Source organism: Grampus griseus, assembly GCF_964374135.1.
Source record: "Grampus griseus genome assembly, chromosome: 9".
NCBI lineage: Eukaryota > Metazoa > Chordata > Mammalia > Artiodactyla > Delphinidae > Grampus > Grampus griseus.
Window position 1 is genome coordinate 85758436 of NC_139003.1, and position 18628 is coordinate 85777063.

Here is an 18628-nt window from a genome sequence, read left to right on the forward strand (position 1 = left end):
AGCCTTCACTTCCTGCTTGCACAGAGCCTCAAGGTCAGTGTTGTGGGAGGGTTTAGGGCCTTCTCCTGTCTTTCCTGGGCATGTGTACAGCCCTGGGTATGCACACAGTCATATACATGTACATGGCCTTCCAGATTCCCAGGAATACATCTGGGCTTTTCAAAGTCTCTATAGGTATACCTCAGATATATTACAGGTTCAGTTCCAGACCACCACAATAAAGTGAACATTACAATAAAGTGAGCTGCATGAATTTTTCAGTTTCTCACTGCATATAAAAGTTACATTTATACTATACTATAGTCTATTAAGTGTGCAGCAGCATTATGTCTAATAAAACAATGTACAGACCTTAATTTAAAAGTTATCTCTTGCTAAAAATTGCTACCCATCATGTGGCCCTTAGTAACATTCAAGATCACTGACATCACAGATCATCATAACAAATATAATAATAATGAAAAAAGTTTGGACTATTGTCAGAATTACCAAAATGTGACACAGAGACACGGAGTGAGCAAATGCTGTTGGGAAAGTGGTTCCAATAGGGTTGCCACAAAACTTCAATTTGTAAAAGACAGAATATCTGTGAAGCACAAAAAAGCAAAGCGCAATAAAACGAGGTATCCTGTAGAGACAGCTCAGGTCCTAGCTTTTCCTTTTAAGCTTCTTGGTTTGCCTATTGTTTGCCCTTACTCTTATCTACTACCTCCAGGCAACCACCCAAAGTTAGATAACCGCCTCTAAATATTTTTGACAAACATCCCCAGAAAAAGGCTTTTTGCTTTGAGTCAGGTTAAATAAAGGCAACCTTGCAAGTGAGATCATCCAGGGAAGCATGAGACAGGTCAAATAATTCCAGTTCTCTGGATTTGAGGCCTTGAAGGAACTCCAGCCCAATTTTGCCCCCTCTGGTGGCTGCCGATTTTCATCTTGGCTGTGGGATCCTGGTTTTCAAGGCTACCATGGAGTTAGGAGGAAGGGGTTAAGGATAGAGTTAAATACTATAAGTTTAAACACTATAAAGCACTATAAAGCTCCCTTTGCTTATTGCAATTTAGGTGTTTTTATGGGGGGGGAAACTCCCCAGATTACTGCAAGACTTGTTTCATTTCCAGAGTTTTGAAAATGTTGATTCTGGCCATTTTTATTTTGGCCACGCCACATGGTACGTGGGATCTTCATTCCCTGACCTGGGATCGAACCCATGCCCCTTGCAGTGGAAGCATGGAGTCTTAACCACTGGACCGCCAGGGAAGTCCCAGATTCTGGCCATTTTTAAAACCAGTTTTCTCATTTATTTTATTAAAAGAAGGGAGGATTTTCAGAGGTTTTATTCTGTCATTTTCCCTGACGTGTTAAACTAAGTTTGAATTAAGATGTGCTAAAATTTCCCAGGTGCTTCCTGTGATTATACCTAAATATTTTTGTATATATGTATGATGTTTGTATTTCTTTATTAATGTTAACACACATGTGTTTTAGAAACCTGAAGGGATAACCTTGGTTGTCCTCATTATATAATAGATCCTGTGGGCTGAACCTGTGGTTCATAGCAGAAGGGAGATGTGGAGAGAGATGAGGCTGGAAAGGTAAGTAGGAGTTAGCTCATGGAGGGACCTATCTTCCATACTAAGGAGGCTTCACTTTATCCTGACCAAGGGAAATTACTGGGGGGTTCTTCATAATGGTACTATCATACTAAAAGCTGCATTCTGAAAAGATCCCTTGGGCTTCCCTGGCGGCGCAGTGGTTGAGAGTCCGCCTGCCGATGCAGGGGACACGGGTTCATGCCCCGGTCCGGGAAGATCCCACATGCCGTGGAGCAGCTGAGCCTGTGAGCCATGGCCGCTGAGCCCGCGCATCCGGAGCCTGTGCTCCGCAACAGGACAGGCCACAACAGTGAGAGGCCCGCGTACAGCAAAAAAAAAAAAAAAAGATCCCTTGGGCCAAAAACTATGATAGTGGGGCTGGAGTGGATTCAAGAGGCAGGAAAGGGGTGTATCAATTGGATGTTGAGAGTGGGGAAAAAGGGAGGAGCTGAGGGTGAAACTGGGTTTCTGGTTTGGATGTCTGCTGAATGGAGGTAACATTTGCTGTTTTGCATTGAATATACAGGAATAGACTCCTGGGCAAGACAGTGAAACGCATTTTGGACAAGTTGATATTGAGGTGCCAATGGGATACTCAAGTGTAGTTGTCTAGTCACTGAGTGGTTAAGGGGGCCTGGAGCTCAAGAGAGAGGCCTGGTTGGGTAGACAGGAAAGGCCTCAGGTGAAAGTGGAAACCATCAGGGAGAGTGTGCAGTAGAAGAGGCCCAGGCCCAGGTCCAGAACCCTGGGGAACAGCAACTTTCAGGGCAAAATGGTGTGGTGCTTAAGTGCAAAGGCTTTGGAGCCACACCGCCTGTTATTAGTGTCCTGACCTCAGGGAAGTTATTTACCCCAGTTTCTGCATCTGTAAAATGAGCATATTGAATAGCACACTTAGAACAGTGCTTGCGATGTTTAGTTTCACTGAGATCTGTGAATAAAGAGCTGTCCAAGAAGGTGAAGAAGGGACTAGGAGAAGGAGGAGGAGCTCTTAAGGTGCAATGAGGAAAGACAATTTCACAGAGATTTACCACGTCAAACTCAGCCAAGAGGACGGTACCAGAAGGTCTATAAAGTGTCCATCTTTCAGCAATTCGTGGTTTCACCAAGAGCAATTTCTATGGAATGGAATGAGCCAGACTGTAAAGTGTTGAAAAGTGAGTAGGGGTCAACACTGATACTTTCTTCCCTCTCCTCACGGCGCCTCTCTCTCCCACTAGAGGCTTCCTCTAAGGACAATGAGTTATGGATCATATTCCCCTTTTTCCAATCAATTTCGGCCACCAATGGGATAATATGTTGTACCAGGTTACCTTTCATTCTTCTACTTTCGCGCCTTGCACGTCGTAGGCGATTGAAGTAACTGCTGATACAGGGGCTTCTACAGACTCCTTAATTCGCGTTATTAGACTGCTCGCACCACCTCCAGGTCCATTCCTTCCACGACTGCTTAGAGGAGGTCATTCCCATCATGGCCACTTGGTGGGGCCCGCCCTCTCGTCTGGGACCTCAGGTCACGATCCCGGAAGCACATCCTTCGCACAGGCCCGAGGGAAGATGATGGCGGCGGCGGCCCGAGCGGCGCTGTTCCCTGCGGTGCGGCGGAGGCTCTGCGGTTTCACCGAGAGGCTCCTGGCCGGAGGTGCTGCCGGGCGGGTGAGCTTCCCTCCACTTGTTTGGGTGCCGCCGGGATCAGGCTAGGCCGGGCCTCTCCCGCAGAACTCCGCGCGGCGAGCCTGAGTCTCGGGCGCCCGGCCGGGCCGCGGGCGTCGGATCCACACCCCCCCCCCCCAACGGCGGGTCGGGCCTTCCCAGCCGGGACCCGTGGGGCATCAGGCGTCCGGGGACGCTTATCTCCCGCCGGCGCTGGTCTGGCTTTGGTACCCCGCAGCGCGTGACCCGCCAGTGACGTCTGGCATGACCCTGGTTTACCGACCCCCTGCCCTAGTCACTCGGGAGTCATTATGAAGAGTGCGTGTTGATCACTAAAATCGCAGTGGTTGCCATTGGGGGAAATTAAAAAGTGAGGACCCCACCCCGCCCGCCCCGAGTTCTCTTTTTTCTTAAAACGGATCGTCTTCATCATCAACTCTGCTTCCCGTGAACCAGGGGGTAGCTAAAGGAAAAGTTTGTCTGTATATGTATATTTCTCGTGCAAGACTAGCTTTGTCTAGAGGAAAAGAAAAGATGGGGACGGGCGAATAGTCCATAGGCAACAAGTCAGTCAGCCAGAGTATATCTTGAGCACCTGCCCTTCTTCCTGCCTTCTCTTTTTCTGGCTTTTTAAAAACTGCTTTTCTTAAACGGTGGAAACCTTAAGCATTTCTACGTTGTGTATGGGTATTTTTATATTTTTCGCTCCCTTTCTTGGCTTTCCCCATTCACCAACCCCCACTTCTGCCCTCTATGGTGAATATTAAACATTTCTAGGAGAAGTATTGAGGTAAAAGTAGTTTCTTTCAGGATAATTATCATAACTTTATTTGCCGTAAGGAAAGGGCATATGTAGACATGTTGCTGGCTTTAGGAAAGTGGTTGGTTGAGGAATGTTCTCAACATAGGCCAGCCAAGGGGTGGGTCTCAGTGGAATAAAAGTTAAGGAGGAAAGAGTACTTTATAGAGTCTCTTTGGGATAGATTTGGTTTTCTAATCAACATTTCATATTAGAATAGTGATATGTTTTGCTTCTTCCCTCCATCCCCAACCAGTCACTATATTTTGGAGGAAACAGATTGAGAAGTACACAGGCTGCTACACAAGTTGTTCTGAATGTCCCTGAAACTCACGTAACCTGTTTGGAGAATGGACTCAGAGTGGCCTCTGAAGACTCTGGGCTCTCAACATGCACAGTAAGTGATTTAGTTTGACCCCTCATTAGGCGAGAGAGCAAACTGTTGATTTTAATTTAAGCTTTTCAGTTGGTTGGCAGGTGGTTGAAAGTAGCAGCAATTATTTTGCCTTGACAAGTGACTGTCACTTGTGAATCTCTTCCTGTGATACTTCCATACCACACGAGTGTCTACATCTGGTTCTTGTAGCCTGTTGTGTCATGTAGTGTTGATAATAATGAGAGAGATATATTTGCTGGACTACTCTGTGCCAAATGTTTTTACATATATTGTCTTATTTGATCTTTAAAATAGTTCTTTGTAGCAGGGATCATCATATCCATTTTACAGTTGAAAAACAAGATCAGAGAAGTTAAATGGTTTTGTCCAAGGTCACACAGCTAATACATGACAGAACCAGGATTTGAACCTAGATTTTCTGACAGTCTCTGATGTTCTTTACACTATACTTGTTAATTGAGTGTAGTAACACATTGGGCTAAGACTCTGGGTCCTCAGTAAAGCTGGCAAGTAGGTATTTGTGGCACCCAGCAGTAGCCTGATGACCAAAAATTTTAAATCTCAGTTCATAGGACCTTACTGTCAGTCCACTCAAGAAGACTTTAATGTTAAGGCTGGAAAGCATTTGTCAGAAAAAGGAAGAAGACTGCCCCCTACCCCTACCCCGTCCCCTCAAAAGAAGATGTTGTCTTATTTAATTCTTACTTGATTGCATTAAGGTTGGGCTCTGGATTGATGCTGGAAGTAGATATGAAAATGAGAAGAATAATGGAACAGCTCACTTTCTGGAGCATATGGCTTTCAAGGCAAGTTGTAAGACTTTTTTTTTTAATGCATTTTCTTTAAGAGGCAGTAAACACAATCTCATTCTCAGGTAAGGAGAACTATAATAGTATAGCATGTTTTACTTTTAAAATCTTTTTTTCAGGATAATTACCTGAAATAATTACTGATAATTGCTCCGTAGAGCGAAACAAGGATTTTCTCTTGGGATGTAAGGGTCATTTGAACGTACGCCACTATTTCTGAAGCCTGATGTACTTTAGAAACCAAATTTGGTCCTTACATAGGCTTATGTCCTCATATTCATTGTCTGAAGTGTTTAGAACAGATGAGGGATAAAGGAAGAGGTCATAATTTTTTTTTCCCTCTTTTATTTCAGGGCACCAAAAAGAGATCCCAGTTAGATCTGGAACTTGAGATTGAAAACATGGGTGCTCATCTCAACGCCTATACTTCCAGGGAGCAGACTGTATATTATGCCAAAGCATTCTCTAAAGATTTGCCAAGAGGTATTGTTATTATTTATACTGCAGATATGTAATTTCCACAGGAATTCAGAAATGATTTAGTGCTGTTTACATTATGTTTGTTGAGAAAGAAAATGAAAAAAATGAACCAGACTTTGATTGAGGGGGCACCTGTTTTTATTTTTTCCTCCAAATATGAGAAACGATAAAAATATTTGTAGGCTGCAGGACTTGTGCAAACCAGGCCCTAACACTTGATTCAAATATTACTTCCTCCAGAGCCATACCTGTGTAGTGAACTATTTTTAATTGTTTTATTATTTGTTTACTTTTACTGCCTACTTTTTGTTTTGTTTTTTTCTCTATCCTTTTATCTGAATATTTTATTTCTACAAGTCAGAACAGATTTTCTATCTACTGACTGCTGGGCTTTGTTTTTGAACAAAACTTGCTTGCTTCTTTATTGCATTTGCACATTCTGGTTCCTCATCCTGGAGTGCACTTCTTTCTTACTGTCCTTTCCATTAATTTTTTTCAAAATTCAATTTATTTAAACTAAAAAACCCCACAAAAACCCAATACAGATCACCGATCCCCCACCCCCCGCCCCAGCAATGATCAGTCTGTTCTCTGTATCTATGAGCTTGGGTGTTTTTTTGTTTTCGACTTTTTTTTCCCCACATATAAGAGAGATCATATGATATTTGTTATTTCTCTGTCTGACTTTTTCGCTTAGCATAATGCCATTGAAGTTCATCCACGCCATTGCAAGTGGCAAGATTTCATTCTTTTTTATGGCTGAGTAATTAAAATTACTCACATACTCTTTGTATGTGAGTGTGTATTTGTGTATCACAACTTCTTTATCCATTCACTCATTGATGAACACCTAGCTTGTTTCCATATCTTGGCTGTTGTACATAATGCAGTGAACACGGAGGTAGGTCTTTTCAAGTTAGTGTTTTTGTTTTCTTTGGATAAATGTGCAGAAGTGGAATTGCTGGATTGTATGGTAGTTCTATTTTTAATTTTTTAAGGAAATTCCATGTTGTTTTCTATCGTGGCTGCCCCAGTTTACATTCCCACCAACAGTATAAAAGGGTTTCCTTTTCTCCACATCCTTGCTAACCCTTGTCTCTAGTCTTTTTGATAGTAGCCATTCTGACAGTTATGGGGTGATATCTCATTGTCATTTTGATTTGCACTTTCCTGATGATTAATGATGTTGAGAATCTTTTCATGTACCTGTTGGCCATCTGTGTGTCTTCTTTGGAAAAATGTTTATTTAGATCTTCTGCCCATCTTTTAATCTGATTGTTTGTTTTCTTCCTGTTGGTTTCTGTGGGTTCTTCATATATTTTGTATATTCGCCCCTTATCAGATATATGATTTGCAAATATCGTCTTCCATTCAGGAGGTTGCATTTTCATTTTGTTGATGTGCAGAAGCTTTTTAGTTTGATGTAGTTCTACTTGTTGATTTTTGCTTTTGATGTCAGGTTCAAAAAATCATCACCAAGACTTATGTCAAGGAGCTTACTACTTCCTCAGTTTTCTTCTAGCAGTTTTATGGTTTCAGGCCTTCTGTTCAAGCCTTTAATTAATTTTGAGTTAATTTTTGTGTATAATAGGTGTCCAATTTCATTCTTTTCCATGTGGCCGATTTTCCCACACCATTTATTGAAGAGACTATCCTTTCCTTGTTGTATATTTTTGGATCTTTGTTGTAAATTAATTGATCATATATGCTTGGGTTTATTCTGGGCTCTCTGTTGTGTTCCACTGATTCAGTACCTGGTTTTATGTATCATACTGATTTGATTACTGTTCTTTGTAATGTTTGAAATCAGGGAGCATGATGCTTTCAGCTTTGTTCTTCTTTCTCAAGATTGCTTTGGCTATTTGGGGTCTTTTGTGGTTCCATACAAATTTTAGGATTGTTCATTATATTTCTGTGAAAAATGCCATTGGAATTTTTTTTTTTTTGCGGTACGCGGGCCTCTCACTGTTGTGGCCTCTCCCGTTGCGGAGCACAGGCTCCGGACGCGCAGGCTCAGCGGCCATGGCTCATGGGCCCAGCCGCTCCGCGTCATGTGGGATCTTCCCGGACCGGGGCATGAACCCGTGTCCCCTGCATCAGCAGGCGGACTCTCAACCACTGTGCCACCAGGGAAGCCTGCCATGGGAATTTTGATAGGGATTGCATTGAGTCTGTATATTGCTTTTGGTAGCTTGGACATTTTAACAACATTAATTCTTCTAATCCGTGAGTGTGGACTATCTTTCCATTTCCTTGTGTTGTTTTCTTTCATTAATGTCTTGTAGTTTTCCTCGATTAAATTTATTCCTAAGTATTTTATTCCTTTTGATGCAATTGTAAATGGGATTACTTCTTATTTTCTCTTGCTGATAGTTCATTATTAGTGTATAGGAACATAACAGATTTTTGCTTATTGACTTTGTATCCTACAGCTTCACTGAATTCGTTTATTAGTCCTAACAGTTTATTTGATGGAGTCTTTAGTGTTTTTTATATGTAATATCATGTCATCTGCAAATAGTGATAGTTTTACTTCTTCCTTTCCAATTTGGATGCCTTTGATTTCTTTTTCTTGCCTAATTGCTCTGACTAGGAGCAATTTTTTTATTCCTTTTTTGTTACAAAAACTCTGAAGCAGAATAAGCAAGTGTTCACTTAAAAGATTATTGATGATTGTTTTCATAGCAATAAAATAAAATAGATTTTATTTTTATTTTGTAGAAGTAAAATAATTATTCTGACAGCATAACTATTTTTTGTAGTTACCATGTTGTAGAGTGTTTTGGATATCTTAAGGGAAAGTTATTACACAAAACATTTTCCCAGTGGGAGAATTAATGAAAAAATGTAGCAGTTTTAGTGCTAATTGGTGAGACTATTAATCTTTAAGGTCCTTGTATAGTTGTAGTTAATTTCATTACTTTGAAATTTTGGATTCCTAATAGGCTTTCATTAATGTTTGAATGCCACTTTACACAAGTACCTTTGTATATATGTAATTTGTGTATATATCATCTCATTTGATCAGCATAGTAATCAGATAAGTGTCTCCACTGTGCAGTTGTGGGAATTGAGGCACAGCCCAGACTGTGACTTTCCCCGGATCACATAACTTAGTGGCTTACTGTGGACTCAAATGCGTGTCTTCTCACTCAGATTCACTGTGTCCGGTTGCTTTGTCAAAACAACAAAACAAAACACCTACCACCTGCAAATAAATAAAGTAAAATTTTCATAACATGGTAGCCTAACTTGTGCATTAAAACCAATGAAAATGAAAACAGTGGAGGGTGTGTTAGTTTGAATTGCAAAAAACATTGGTTAGATTCTTAATGATTTCCGTAGAAATAGTTTTTGCCCCAGGACTAGTTAGGCACTAAGAACAAAGGGCTAGGCCAGGCTACTTTAAAGGACTGTTGATTCTAGCCTGTTTCTCTCCTTTATTTACACAGAGAACAGCAAAGAAAGCAAAAAAGAGGACTAGAGAAAGGAAGAGAGAATTTAGAAGACCTTTTTTTTTTTCTTTCTGGCTTCTGGCTGGGAAGGACAGAGTCCCTGTTAGTGGGAGTGGAAATGGAAAAGAGAGGCGCTCTTTGAGGAATCCAAAATGGAAGTGCTCTCTGAGGCAGATCCCACTTTGGGAATTTGCTTGAGGCTTTTATACTCTCAGTTGGGTGAAACCTGGTATGTGAGGTAATAATTAGATGCTTAGACAAGTGGTCTTCAAACTTTTATGATCATCCATTCTTATCAGTAAGAGACTTGAACATATATCCTCAATATAGGTATATGTATAAATTAAATACATGTACTGCTGTACTAATATATACAGTGTTACATATACATTAGAAAGAGAGAAGATTCTGAGTAAAACATAAATATTGGGAAATATGAATCCGCACTTTAGAAGGTACCAATCTAGACTACTACTTCCACATAAAGGGGGGTCTTCACACAGGATCCCTTGTCCTCCCACCTGTCTTTGGGCTCTTCCTTACCCACCTGGGCCTTTATTTCTCTTGTCGGGACAGATAGGTTTTTTTTGTTTGTTTTTGTTTTTAAATTTTATTGGAGCATAGTTGATTTACAACATTGTGTTAGAGAGATGGTTTTACAGATAATTTTTTCTTTTTGCCCAGGATCTCGGTCCCAGCCTATTCTAGCAGTCTGTTTTGTCATGTTGGGTAGTCTGTAGAGGTAATTAATTACAGGAGGTCCTTGGTATTTGAACATTTTTGCTTCTGAGACAAGTCACCTTAAAGTGAACTTAAAACAAGGAACAGAAATTTACAGCAGAGTAACAAAATGAAACTAAAGTTTATAAATTTGTTTTATATTGACTAAAATTTAGATTGTGATTGCAACTATATACTAATTCTTCAAGGATAGTTTAGGTTTTCCTTTTTTGGAGAAGTATGTACTTTTTCTGATAAAATTGCTTAATAGCATGATAAATCCTTTAGTTCACTTGTGGCTTTTTGCAAATTAGGGTCATTTTTGTATAAATACTTGAGGGTTTTATCAGTTTTTCCAAGGGTCACTTTTAATCCTTTGATAGTCATGTTATCTCTTTTAGGGTACCTATCCTTTTTTTCAAATGTTAACTGCTCCAGCTCTGTTGGATCATCATTTATCAGTGACTTTACTAATTAATGGTCAGAATCTAACCAACATTGACCAGAATCTAACCAACATTGACCATTAACTGGAGTTAAGTGGGGAAAGATATTTGAGAGGACACTAATTCTGTAAGTGGTTCATTGGGGGTATATATTAGATTACGATGGTTCTTGGCTTCTTAATATAGTAGCCTCGTTGCTGTGGGATCTTGGGTAGTAACTATTTGGGTGATGTCGGCTCTCTGTGTGTACCTGTGTGCTCTGAGTAGATAGATAATTTTCTCCTTACCATTGTCACAGAGAACAATATACAGTTATATGCAGATTTCCATGACCGTTCTGAAGTGGTTGTAGGCAGTCATTTTACAAGTCTTGTGGGGACTTGTGGCAAATTTAGTCTTCTTCAAGTTCATCTGTACCACAGGGGATTGCATTTCTCATTTTAATTTAGTCCTTCTAGGTATATCAAATTATAGAAACATTTATTTCTTCTCAGTTTAATCATTTAGTCAATATTGAGTGATGGTCACTATCATTGTTTCTGATGCTAATTTAATAGATTTTAAATAGTGAAAATTTAAGATTTTAGTGTTTCTTCTTGTGTTTTATTTTCAATAAGCTGTAGAAATTCTTGCTGATATAATACAAAACAGCACATTGGGAGAAGCAGAGATTGAACGTGAACGTGGAGTAATCCTTAGAGAGATGCAGGAAGTTGAAACCAATTTACAAGAAGTTGTTTTTGATTATCTTCATGCCACAGCTTATCAAAATACTGCACTTGGACGGACAATTTTGGGACCAACTGAAAATATCAAGTAGGTATAATTCTCAGATTTTTTTTTTTTGAGAAAAAATTTGAATTGTGAAAATTAACATTCACATTCAAAAAGTATGTTTCAGAAAGTAATTTTTTACCCCCAATAATCTGAATGAAATTGTACTTAAGCTACACTTTAGCCCCACCTAACTCCCAGGTGTCTGGGTTTGTAGCTACTTCTGGAATAAACAAGTGATGGTATTAAATCTTTTTTTTTTTTTTGATATATACTTTGATACTTGTTGCATATATCCTATTTCTGACTGCATTTAACTTAGAATACCTTTAAGGTCCAATTTAATTTCAGGTACATTATGTGAGGATCTGTGCTTTTAAATTTCCTTTTAATATTGCTTTTCTTACTCCACTTACAGGTCTATAAATCGTAAGGACTTAGTGGATTATATAACCACACATTATAAGGGGCCAAGAATAGTACTTGCTGCTGCTGGAGGTTAGTTTAAGTTTCTGTGACTGTTTTAAACACAGAGTGATGTACTTATCAGTTTGATCCTATTGGCAGATGTCTTTAGAGGTTTTATTTAGAGAGCAGATTGTTAAATGTGCTGGGTAAGGGCAGTATGGAGCCCTGGAACCAGACTTTTCCTCTGTCTTCCCTTTAGTAGAGTTTTTCTTTTCTTTTTTCTTTTAATTTTTATTTATTTTTGGCTGTGTTGGGTCTTAGTTGCTGCACGCGGGCTTCCTCTCGTTGCGGCGAGCGGGGGCCACTCTTCGTTGCAGTGTACGGGTTTCTCATTGCGGTGACTTCTCTTGTTGCGGAGCATGGGCTCTAGGCACGCAGGCTCAGTAGTTGTGGCTCGCGGGCTCCAGAGCGCCGGCTCAGTAGTTGTGGCACACGGGCTTAGTTGCTCTTCAACATATGGGATCTTCCCGGACCAGGGCGCAAACCCGTGTCCCCTGCGTTGGCAGGCGGATTCTTAACCACTGGCCACCAGGGAAGCCCAATAGAGTTTTTCAGTGGGAAAATGTAGTGACCCTCCAATATGTAAGTGTGCACACATAATGGAATTTCCTTGTAAGAAAAGGGCAAATGAGTGAACTGGGAGATAATGAGACTTGGAAGATGGTGTTCTACGGTTTGGGAATCTCTTGAGATTTTAAATTTCTTGAGAACCGGCTTCATCCTTGGTCAGGCGTGGTACGAGTATGTTACGTTGTTTATTCATTCTTTGATTTGTTCGTTCTTTCAGTAAGATCTGCTAGTTACTGAAAAGGGGAAGTATATAGGGGATTAGGAGAATATTTAATGGGAATCTGAACATGCAAGTGGCATCAGGACAAGGCTTCCTTGTGAGAACATGTTTGAAGCCAGTGAATGAAAGAAAATTCACATTAGATTTTGCTAGATTTCCTGGTAATCTGAATTTAGGCAAATTGTACATTTTATTGGTTTCCAGTTTTGTGTTCTCTTTCTCTTTTTAGGACAAAGTGAAGATACATGGAATGTTCTTTTGTGTAAATTTTTCTCTCTTTAGAAATGACAATAAATTAAAATTCTAGTTGCCCTGGATAGACTTTAGGCTCATTACTTGGGAATAATGGAGAAGATGAAAATGAGGGTTAAATATCTTAAACCATGTTGCCTTTGTGTGGCAGATAAGTGTGCTCTGAAGTTATCTTGAGTTAGTAACATTGTTTCTAAAATGGCTGGGGTTCAACAGTTGAAACTGCCTTGGAAAGGGGAACACTATTGGTTGGATGGGGCCTCAGCAGCTAAGCTGTCAGGAATGTCTCTGCCATTGTTGGTGGCATATGGATGCAGTGGGTTTTATCATAGTTCATTGGTTCATTTTGACATCACCAGAGTTGGGATATCTTACAATTAATTAATGGCCTATCCTAGATTAATTAGCATTTTGTCTTATTGATACATAAGTGATGATATTTCTTATCAACAGTGGCATCTTCAGTGAAATAGGCCAGAGTTAGCTTGATTTAAAAAAATAAAATTTACCGGCTCCCCTGCCTTTTGGATAGAGGTAAGCAGAGGTGGTGCTGGGGCAGGAGCTGAATATCTGGAACATCCAACCAGGAGGGCTATAGGTGAAGGTAGTAAAACAGTGGAAGTGGTTGTTAAGTGCTGAGAACTGTGTGCCTGTTCATGGTTCTGCACTCTCTGCTTGTCATCCTTGTATCACCAGGGTCTTCCTATTGTTTTGTCACCCTCTGGATTGATATCTAAGGCGGCTCTCCTACATAGTGATTGTGAAAACGTGTGTAATCATTCACTGTCTTGTTTTATACCAGAGATTTGTTTGGAAATACGGGTGTAAGTTGTGCTTTTATGTTCTAATAGAATGTTTCATTAAAAAAAAAATCTTGTGGTATTTTTTAAGGCACTTACCCATGTTTAAATTTGTCTTGTAAGTTTAGGAATCTCTCACTGACTGAATCTGTTTGGATCCCAAGTTTGGAAAATAAGGGATATAGAATCTAAGTAACTCTTAAGTTTTGGATGGCAAGTAGTGAGTGTTTGAATAGCTATGAATTTATTCAGAAATTTGTATGAGGTTATTTTGTTCCTGTATTTTGATAGCAGAGCACAGAGAATGAAGCGTATCTTGTGTCCAGCTTTCTTTAAATGATAGTTATTCTTTTCTACTTTAAAAAATTTATTGAAAGGTGACTTTTCCTTGCTAGTTTGCATTCTAGGAGTTTTAATTATTCAATATAACATGATTCTGCATGGAAAATGGTATTTTCAAGCTATCTTATTATCCTTATCTGTGAATCCATTGGTATGTTATGAAAACTGTGATGGTTCTTCAGAATGAGAAAGCTGTGCAGCCCCAAGCCTTATAACAAGGGAAAGAGTGTGCTCTGTGAGCTTACTCTTAAAAAGGCTTTTAGTCAGAGCAAGTAGTCCATGTGTAACCTGTATCACATTATACCACCTTGAGCTTATTGTAAACAGAAGTATTGGCAGTTCGTTGTGTGCTTTACATTGCACTGCTACTGGATATATAACGTATTTTCCTTCAATTTAGGGGTTTCCCATGATGAACTGCTTGAGTTAGCAAAGTTTCATTTTGGTGACTCTTTGTCCACACACACAGGAGAAATACCAGCTCTGCCTCCCTGCAAATTCACAGGAAGTGAGGTAGGGCAAGCCTCCTAAGCTAGTGTTTAACCCTTTGGGTTTCTTGTGTTGTATTTATGAATGTGTGTAGCAAATGTGCCTGTTTCTAACAGTAAAATGGAAGAAGCCAAAGGAGTCCAGCCGAGGATGGACTCAGTTGTTCATATTCTTTCCTGTTCCATATATTTAACCACCTATTTTTCTTTCCTAAGGAAGTAAGGTTTTAAGGAAAATATAATTTGGTTTTTTTGTGCTTTTTGTTTGATACTATGCCCATTTTCCTATTGTAGGGCATAAAAGTTAATCTTTTATTTTAAAAACACCTCAAATTTTGACTTTTAATCAGGTTTATTCTTGGCTAAGTTCTGCCCACAGTACATTTCTGGGGGGTAGCTGTTAAAGCCAGAACTTGTAGAGAACCTGCTACATGTCAGCTGTATCTTTAAGCCTCATTAGAAGCTTAGTTTGCCACATTAGGGATGATGCTCATATAGTTGTATCTGGAAAGAAGCCTGATGTTGGCAATTGCATAAGACTGTAGCATTGGCAGTACAAAAATAAGCCTGTTATGTCAAGATTAGCTTAAATTTAGAGAGTCAGAAAAATTCAGACTGACAAAAGATTATTTCTACCAGTGAAATAATGCATCGCTTTTTGACCAGGTAATTATCTGGTGGCTGTGTCTGGATTATTTCAAGTGGAGATCTTTTGGTGAAATTCTTCTAGACTATACAGTGTAATGAGGCCTAATTGTTTAAAAAACAAAGGAGTGTCATGGTGAGCATTTTAACTTTGCAGTTAATGGAGCTGGTGAGTTTGTTTCTTGTTAAGCATGTTATATAGTGGTAATCTTAACTAGAGCTTTGTATCCTTTATCCTAACTAGATTCGAGTGAGGGATGACAAGATGCCTTTGGCACATCTTGCAATAGCTGTTGAAGCTGTTGGTTGGGCACATCCAGATACAATCTGTCTCATGGTTGCAAACACACTGATTGGCAACTGGGATCGCTCTTTTGGAGGAGGAATGGTAAGTGATTTTAAAAGTAAATTTCCATAATAAATGAGAAGATGAAACTTCGTAGTATGAATTTTGACTTAAAATATAAACTGATCCTGGATTGCATCCTGGGCCAGAAAAAAACAATTTTTTTCTTTTGCCATACTGGCAAATTTTGAATAAGGATAGAAGGATTTGTTAATAGTAATATATCAGTGTTAATATCCTAATTTTAATAATTGTACTGAGGTAAATTTCCTTGTTTTTCGGAAGTGCACATTAAAAAGTATTCAGGGGTAAAAAGGATATCTGCACTGTACTCTCAAACAATTGAAAAATATGTTAAAGAGAATGATAAAGCAAAAAAAAAATGGTAAAGTAACAGGTGTTAAGGAATTTGGATAAAGGAAATTCTTTGTACTATTTATGCTACTAGTCTGTAGTCTGAAATTACTTCAAAATACAAAGTGTATATATTTATACTCAAAGATTTTGAGAAAATACATTTCATATAAGTATCTTAGGCTTCACATGCAATATAATTTCAATTTTTTAAGCAAACAGCCCAAAGCTCTACAAATTGGGTTGATAATAGCTAATTATTTTTACTTTAAATTTTTGTTGTTGTTGGCAAAGCATATTGGCATGGGTTATTCAGTTTTTTGGTTGATATGGTTATAAATGATTATTAAACAAAGCTGGAACACAGAATTAGAAGTCATAACCATATCTCACATCAATCACTGATAGAAGTGGAATGCTGGGCTGGATTGACCAAGGGACCCTGTAAACATACCTGAACTACAACCTGTGAGGTCAACCCATTTTTAATTTTCATTTTGGCCTGATTGGATTTTTCCTTTTAATTTTAATTTTATATTGGAGTATAGTTGATTTACAATGTTGTGTTAGTTTCATATGTACAGCTAAGTGATTCAGTTATATATACACATATATATCCATTCTTTTTCAAACTCTTTTCCCATTTAGGTTATTACAGAATATTGAGTAGAGTTCCCTGTTCTATACAGTAGGTTCCTTGTTGGTTATTTTATACACAGTAGTGTGTATATGTTAATCCCAAACTCCTAATTTATCCCTCCCCCAACCACGTTTCCCCTTTGGTAACCATGAGTTTGTTTTCAAAGTCTGTGAGTCTGTTTCTGTTTTGTAAATAAGTTCATTTGTATCTTTTTTTTTTTTAGATTCCACATGTAAGTGATATCACTGACTTCACTTAGTATGATAATCTCTAGGTCCATCAATATGTATTATTTTAGAAGTGGGTGCAGCTACTAAATTAATTACAAGGATTCACTGCTTTAACATTATGAATTTCTCTGGGGATGATGCATTGGGCTGGTGAGATTACTATAATTCTTAGTTTCAGTGAATTTTTGCTTTATTATTGAGATACTGCTGGATAAAACTGAGAAACTCAGCCTTTTAAGGCAGTCACGATTTTCACATCTCATTTTTCTTTCTGGTAATTTGGACACGTATACCTACAGTTCTCTTGGACAGTTTTTTTCCCTTACAGAATTTATCTAGCAAGCTGGCCCAGCTCACCTGTCATGGCAACCTCTGCCATAGCTTCCAGTCTTTCAACACTTCCTACACAGATACAGGATTATGGGGAATCTATATGGTTTGTGAACCAGCCACTGTTGCAGACATGCTACATGTTGTTCAGAAAGAATGGTGAGAAAAAATTTAAATCATGCTTAGAATTCCCACTTTAGACTAGTTTCTTTTTACACTGTTGATGCTGATTAATTTTTTATGGTGATGTTACTAGCATTTTATTAAGAGAACAAGACTTAAGTAGTAGCAGTTACTGCTGTGTTTTTGAAGATCACAGATATTTCTTCTAAGTTTCATGTGAAGCTGATTTATAGTATAGAAAATTCTTAATCATTAAGAAGCAGATTACTTCAGAAAGAATATCTTAAAAGTTAAAAATGTTTAAATGCCAACTAGAATTCTAGGAAATATTTCTAAAAGTTATCTGGCTTGGAAAGGCTGCGTTATGAAAATGAACCTGAAGTTGCCATTGCTAAAAGAAAAATGTAGTGTTTTAGTCAAAACTAGTACCTTGAGACAGGCAGAAGGGCCCAAAGCTTCTTGGAAAACTTTTATTTAGCTCTGGTCCCTTTCCTCCACCATTCTTAAATGGCTTACATCTCTCTAAGTCTAGTTGGAGTGTAATCATTAATTATTAGGTTTAAGTTAGACTCAACTGGATTCTTTTGAGAAACCAATGACCCACTGACCTATCTATCCCCTAACAAGTCAGATCCTATCAGATGGGGATTCATGAATTTTCAAAATGACTGTAGCATTTCTCAAAATGCAGTCAGCCTATTTTTATATTGCATTGAATCTCTGCTAACCATATCATTTTTGAGAAATTAACACTACCAGGAAAATAATCAGTAATATTTTAACTTTTGCTTAACTGTTGGGATCATTAGTAATTTAAACTTTTTACTAAATTGAAATCATAATCACTTGTACATTGTGGTGTAATACATAGAATATAGCATCCTTTCTTTCTTTTAGGTCATTAACTCATGAAACGTATAACATTTTCAAACTACTTTGACATTTGATTTTTCCAAATGGTTTTTAGGATGCGACTCTGTACAAGTGTCACTGAAAGTGAAGTTGCACGAGCCAAGAATCTTCTGAAAACAAACATGTTGCTGCAACTTGATGGTAAAAGAATTAAACACATAAGTCCTATTTTCACATGGTTGACTTACGTTCCAGTACTTAGTTTTCCCTTTTCTTTAAAACAGGTTCCACTCCCATCTGTGAAGATATTGGTAGGCAAATGTTATGCTATAATCGAAGAATTCCCATCCCTGAGCTTGAAGCAAGAATTGATGTAAGTAGTCCTTAGATACTATTGGGTCTTGTGTAAAATGATGCTTGTTACAATACCTGGAGATACACATCATAAATCTTGCTTTAGCTCTAAAATGTCCCAGGTATAGAATGTCTTCACTACTACAAAAAGCTCTGAATGCTTGTGTCTTCAATTTTTCAGGCTGTAAATGCTGAGATAATTCGAGAAGTGTGTACCAAATATATTTATGATAAGAGTCCAGCTGTTGCTGCTGTTGGTAAGCCTGGCTCCTTTTCTCCTATGCAGAAAGTTGGCTAAGGACTTTCCTTCTCTTTAGTTGTAACTGTCCTTTCTTTTAATCCTTAGGTCCCATTGAGCAGCTACCAGATTTTAAACAGATTTGCAGTAACATGTGCTGGCTTCATGATTAAAATGCTCCTAATAAACATATTTTGAACATATATATTTATAAAACCGAGACCTGCAAGTCCTAAAGAAAAAAAATGAAC

The 18628-nt window shown here is 38.6% G+C and overlaps 1 protein-coding gene across 1 annotated transcript; it reads left to right on the forward strand.

Moving 5' to 3' along the window:
- The first annotated feature begins 3140 nt into the window (after window positions 1–3140).
- Window positions 3141–18624, forward strand: PMPCB (peptidase, mitochondrial processing subunit beta). The gene is made up of 13 exons (XM_082661384.1): window positions 3141–3248; window positions 4301–4441; window positions 5161–5247; window positions 5604–5733; window positions 10969–11167; window positions 11544–11623; window positions 14178–14290; window positions 15155–15298; window positions 16809–16969; window positions 17901–17986; window positions 18070–18158; window positions 18321–18396; window positions 18486–18624. The coding sequence occupies exons 1-13, from the start codon at window positions 3150–3152 to the stop codon at window positions 18548–18550; spliced, it is 1470 nt and encodes a 489-aa protein (XP_082517510.1). The 5' UTR covers window positions 3141–3149; the 3' UTR covers window positions 18551–18624.
- Window positions 18625–18628: the final 4 nt, after the last annotated feature.

Excerpts from the sequence above, each read along its gene's own strand:
- PMPCB (XM_082661384.1), top strand. The coding sequence starts at position 3,150 with ATGATGGCGGCGGCGGCCCGAGCGGCGCTGTTCCCTGCGGTGCGGCGG. Across the intron at positions 14,291-15,154 it reads GCAAATTCACAGGAAGTGAG|ATTCGAGTGAGGGATGACAA; the intron begins GTAGGGCAAGCC and ends TATCCTAACTAG. Across the intron at positions 18,159-18,320 it reads AGCTTGAAGCAAGAATTGAT|GCTGTAAATGCTGAGATAAT; the intron begins GTAAGTAGTCCT and ends TCAATTTTTCAG.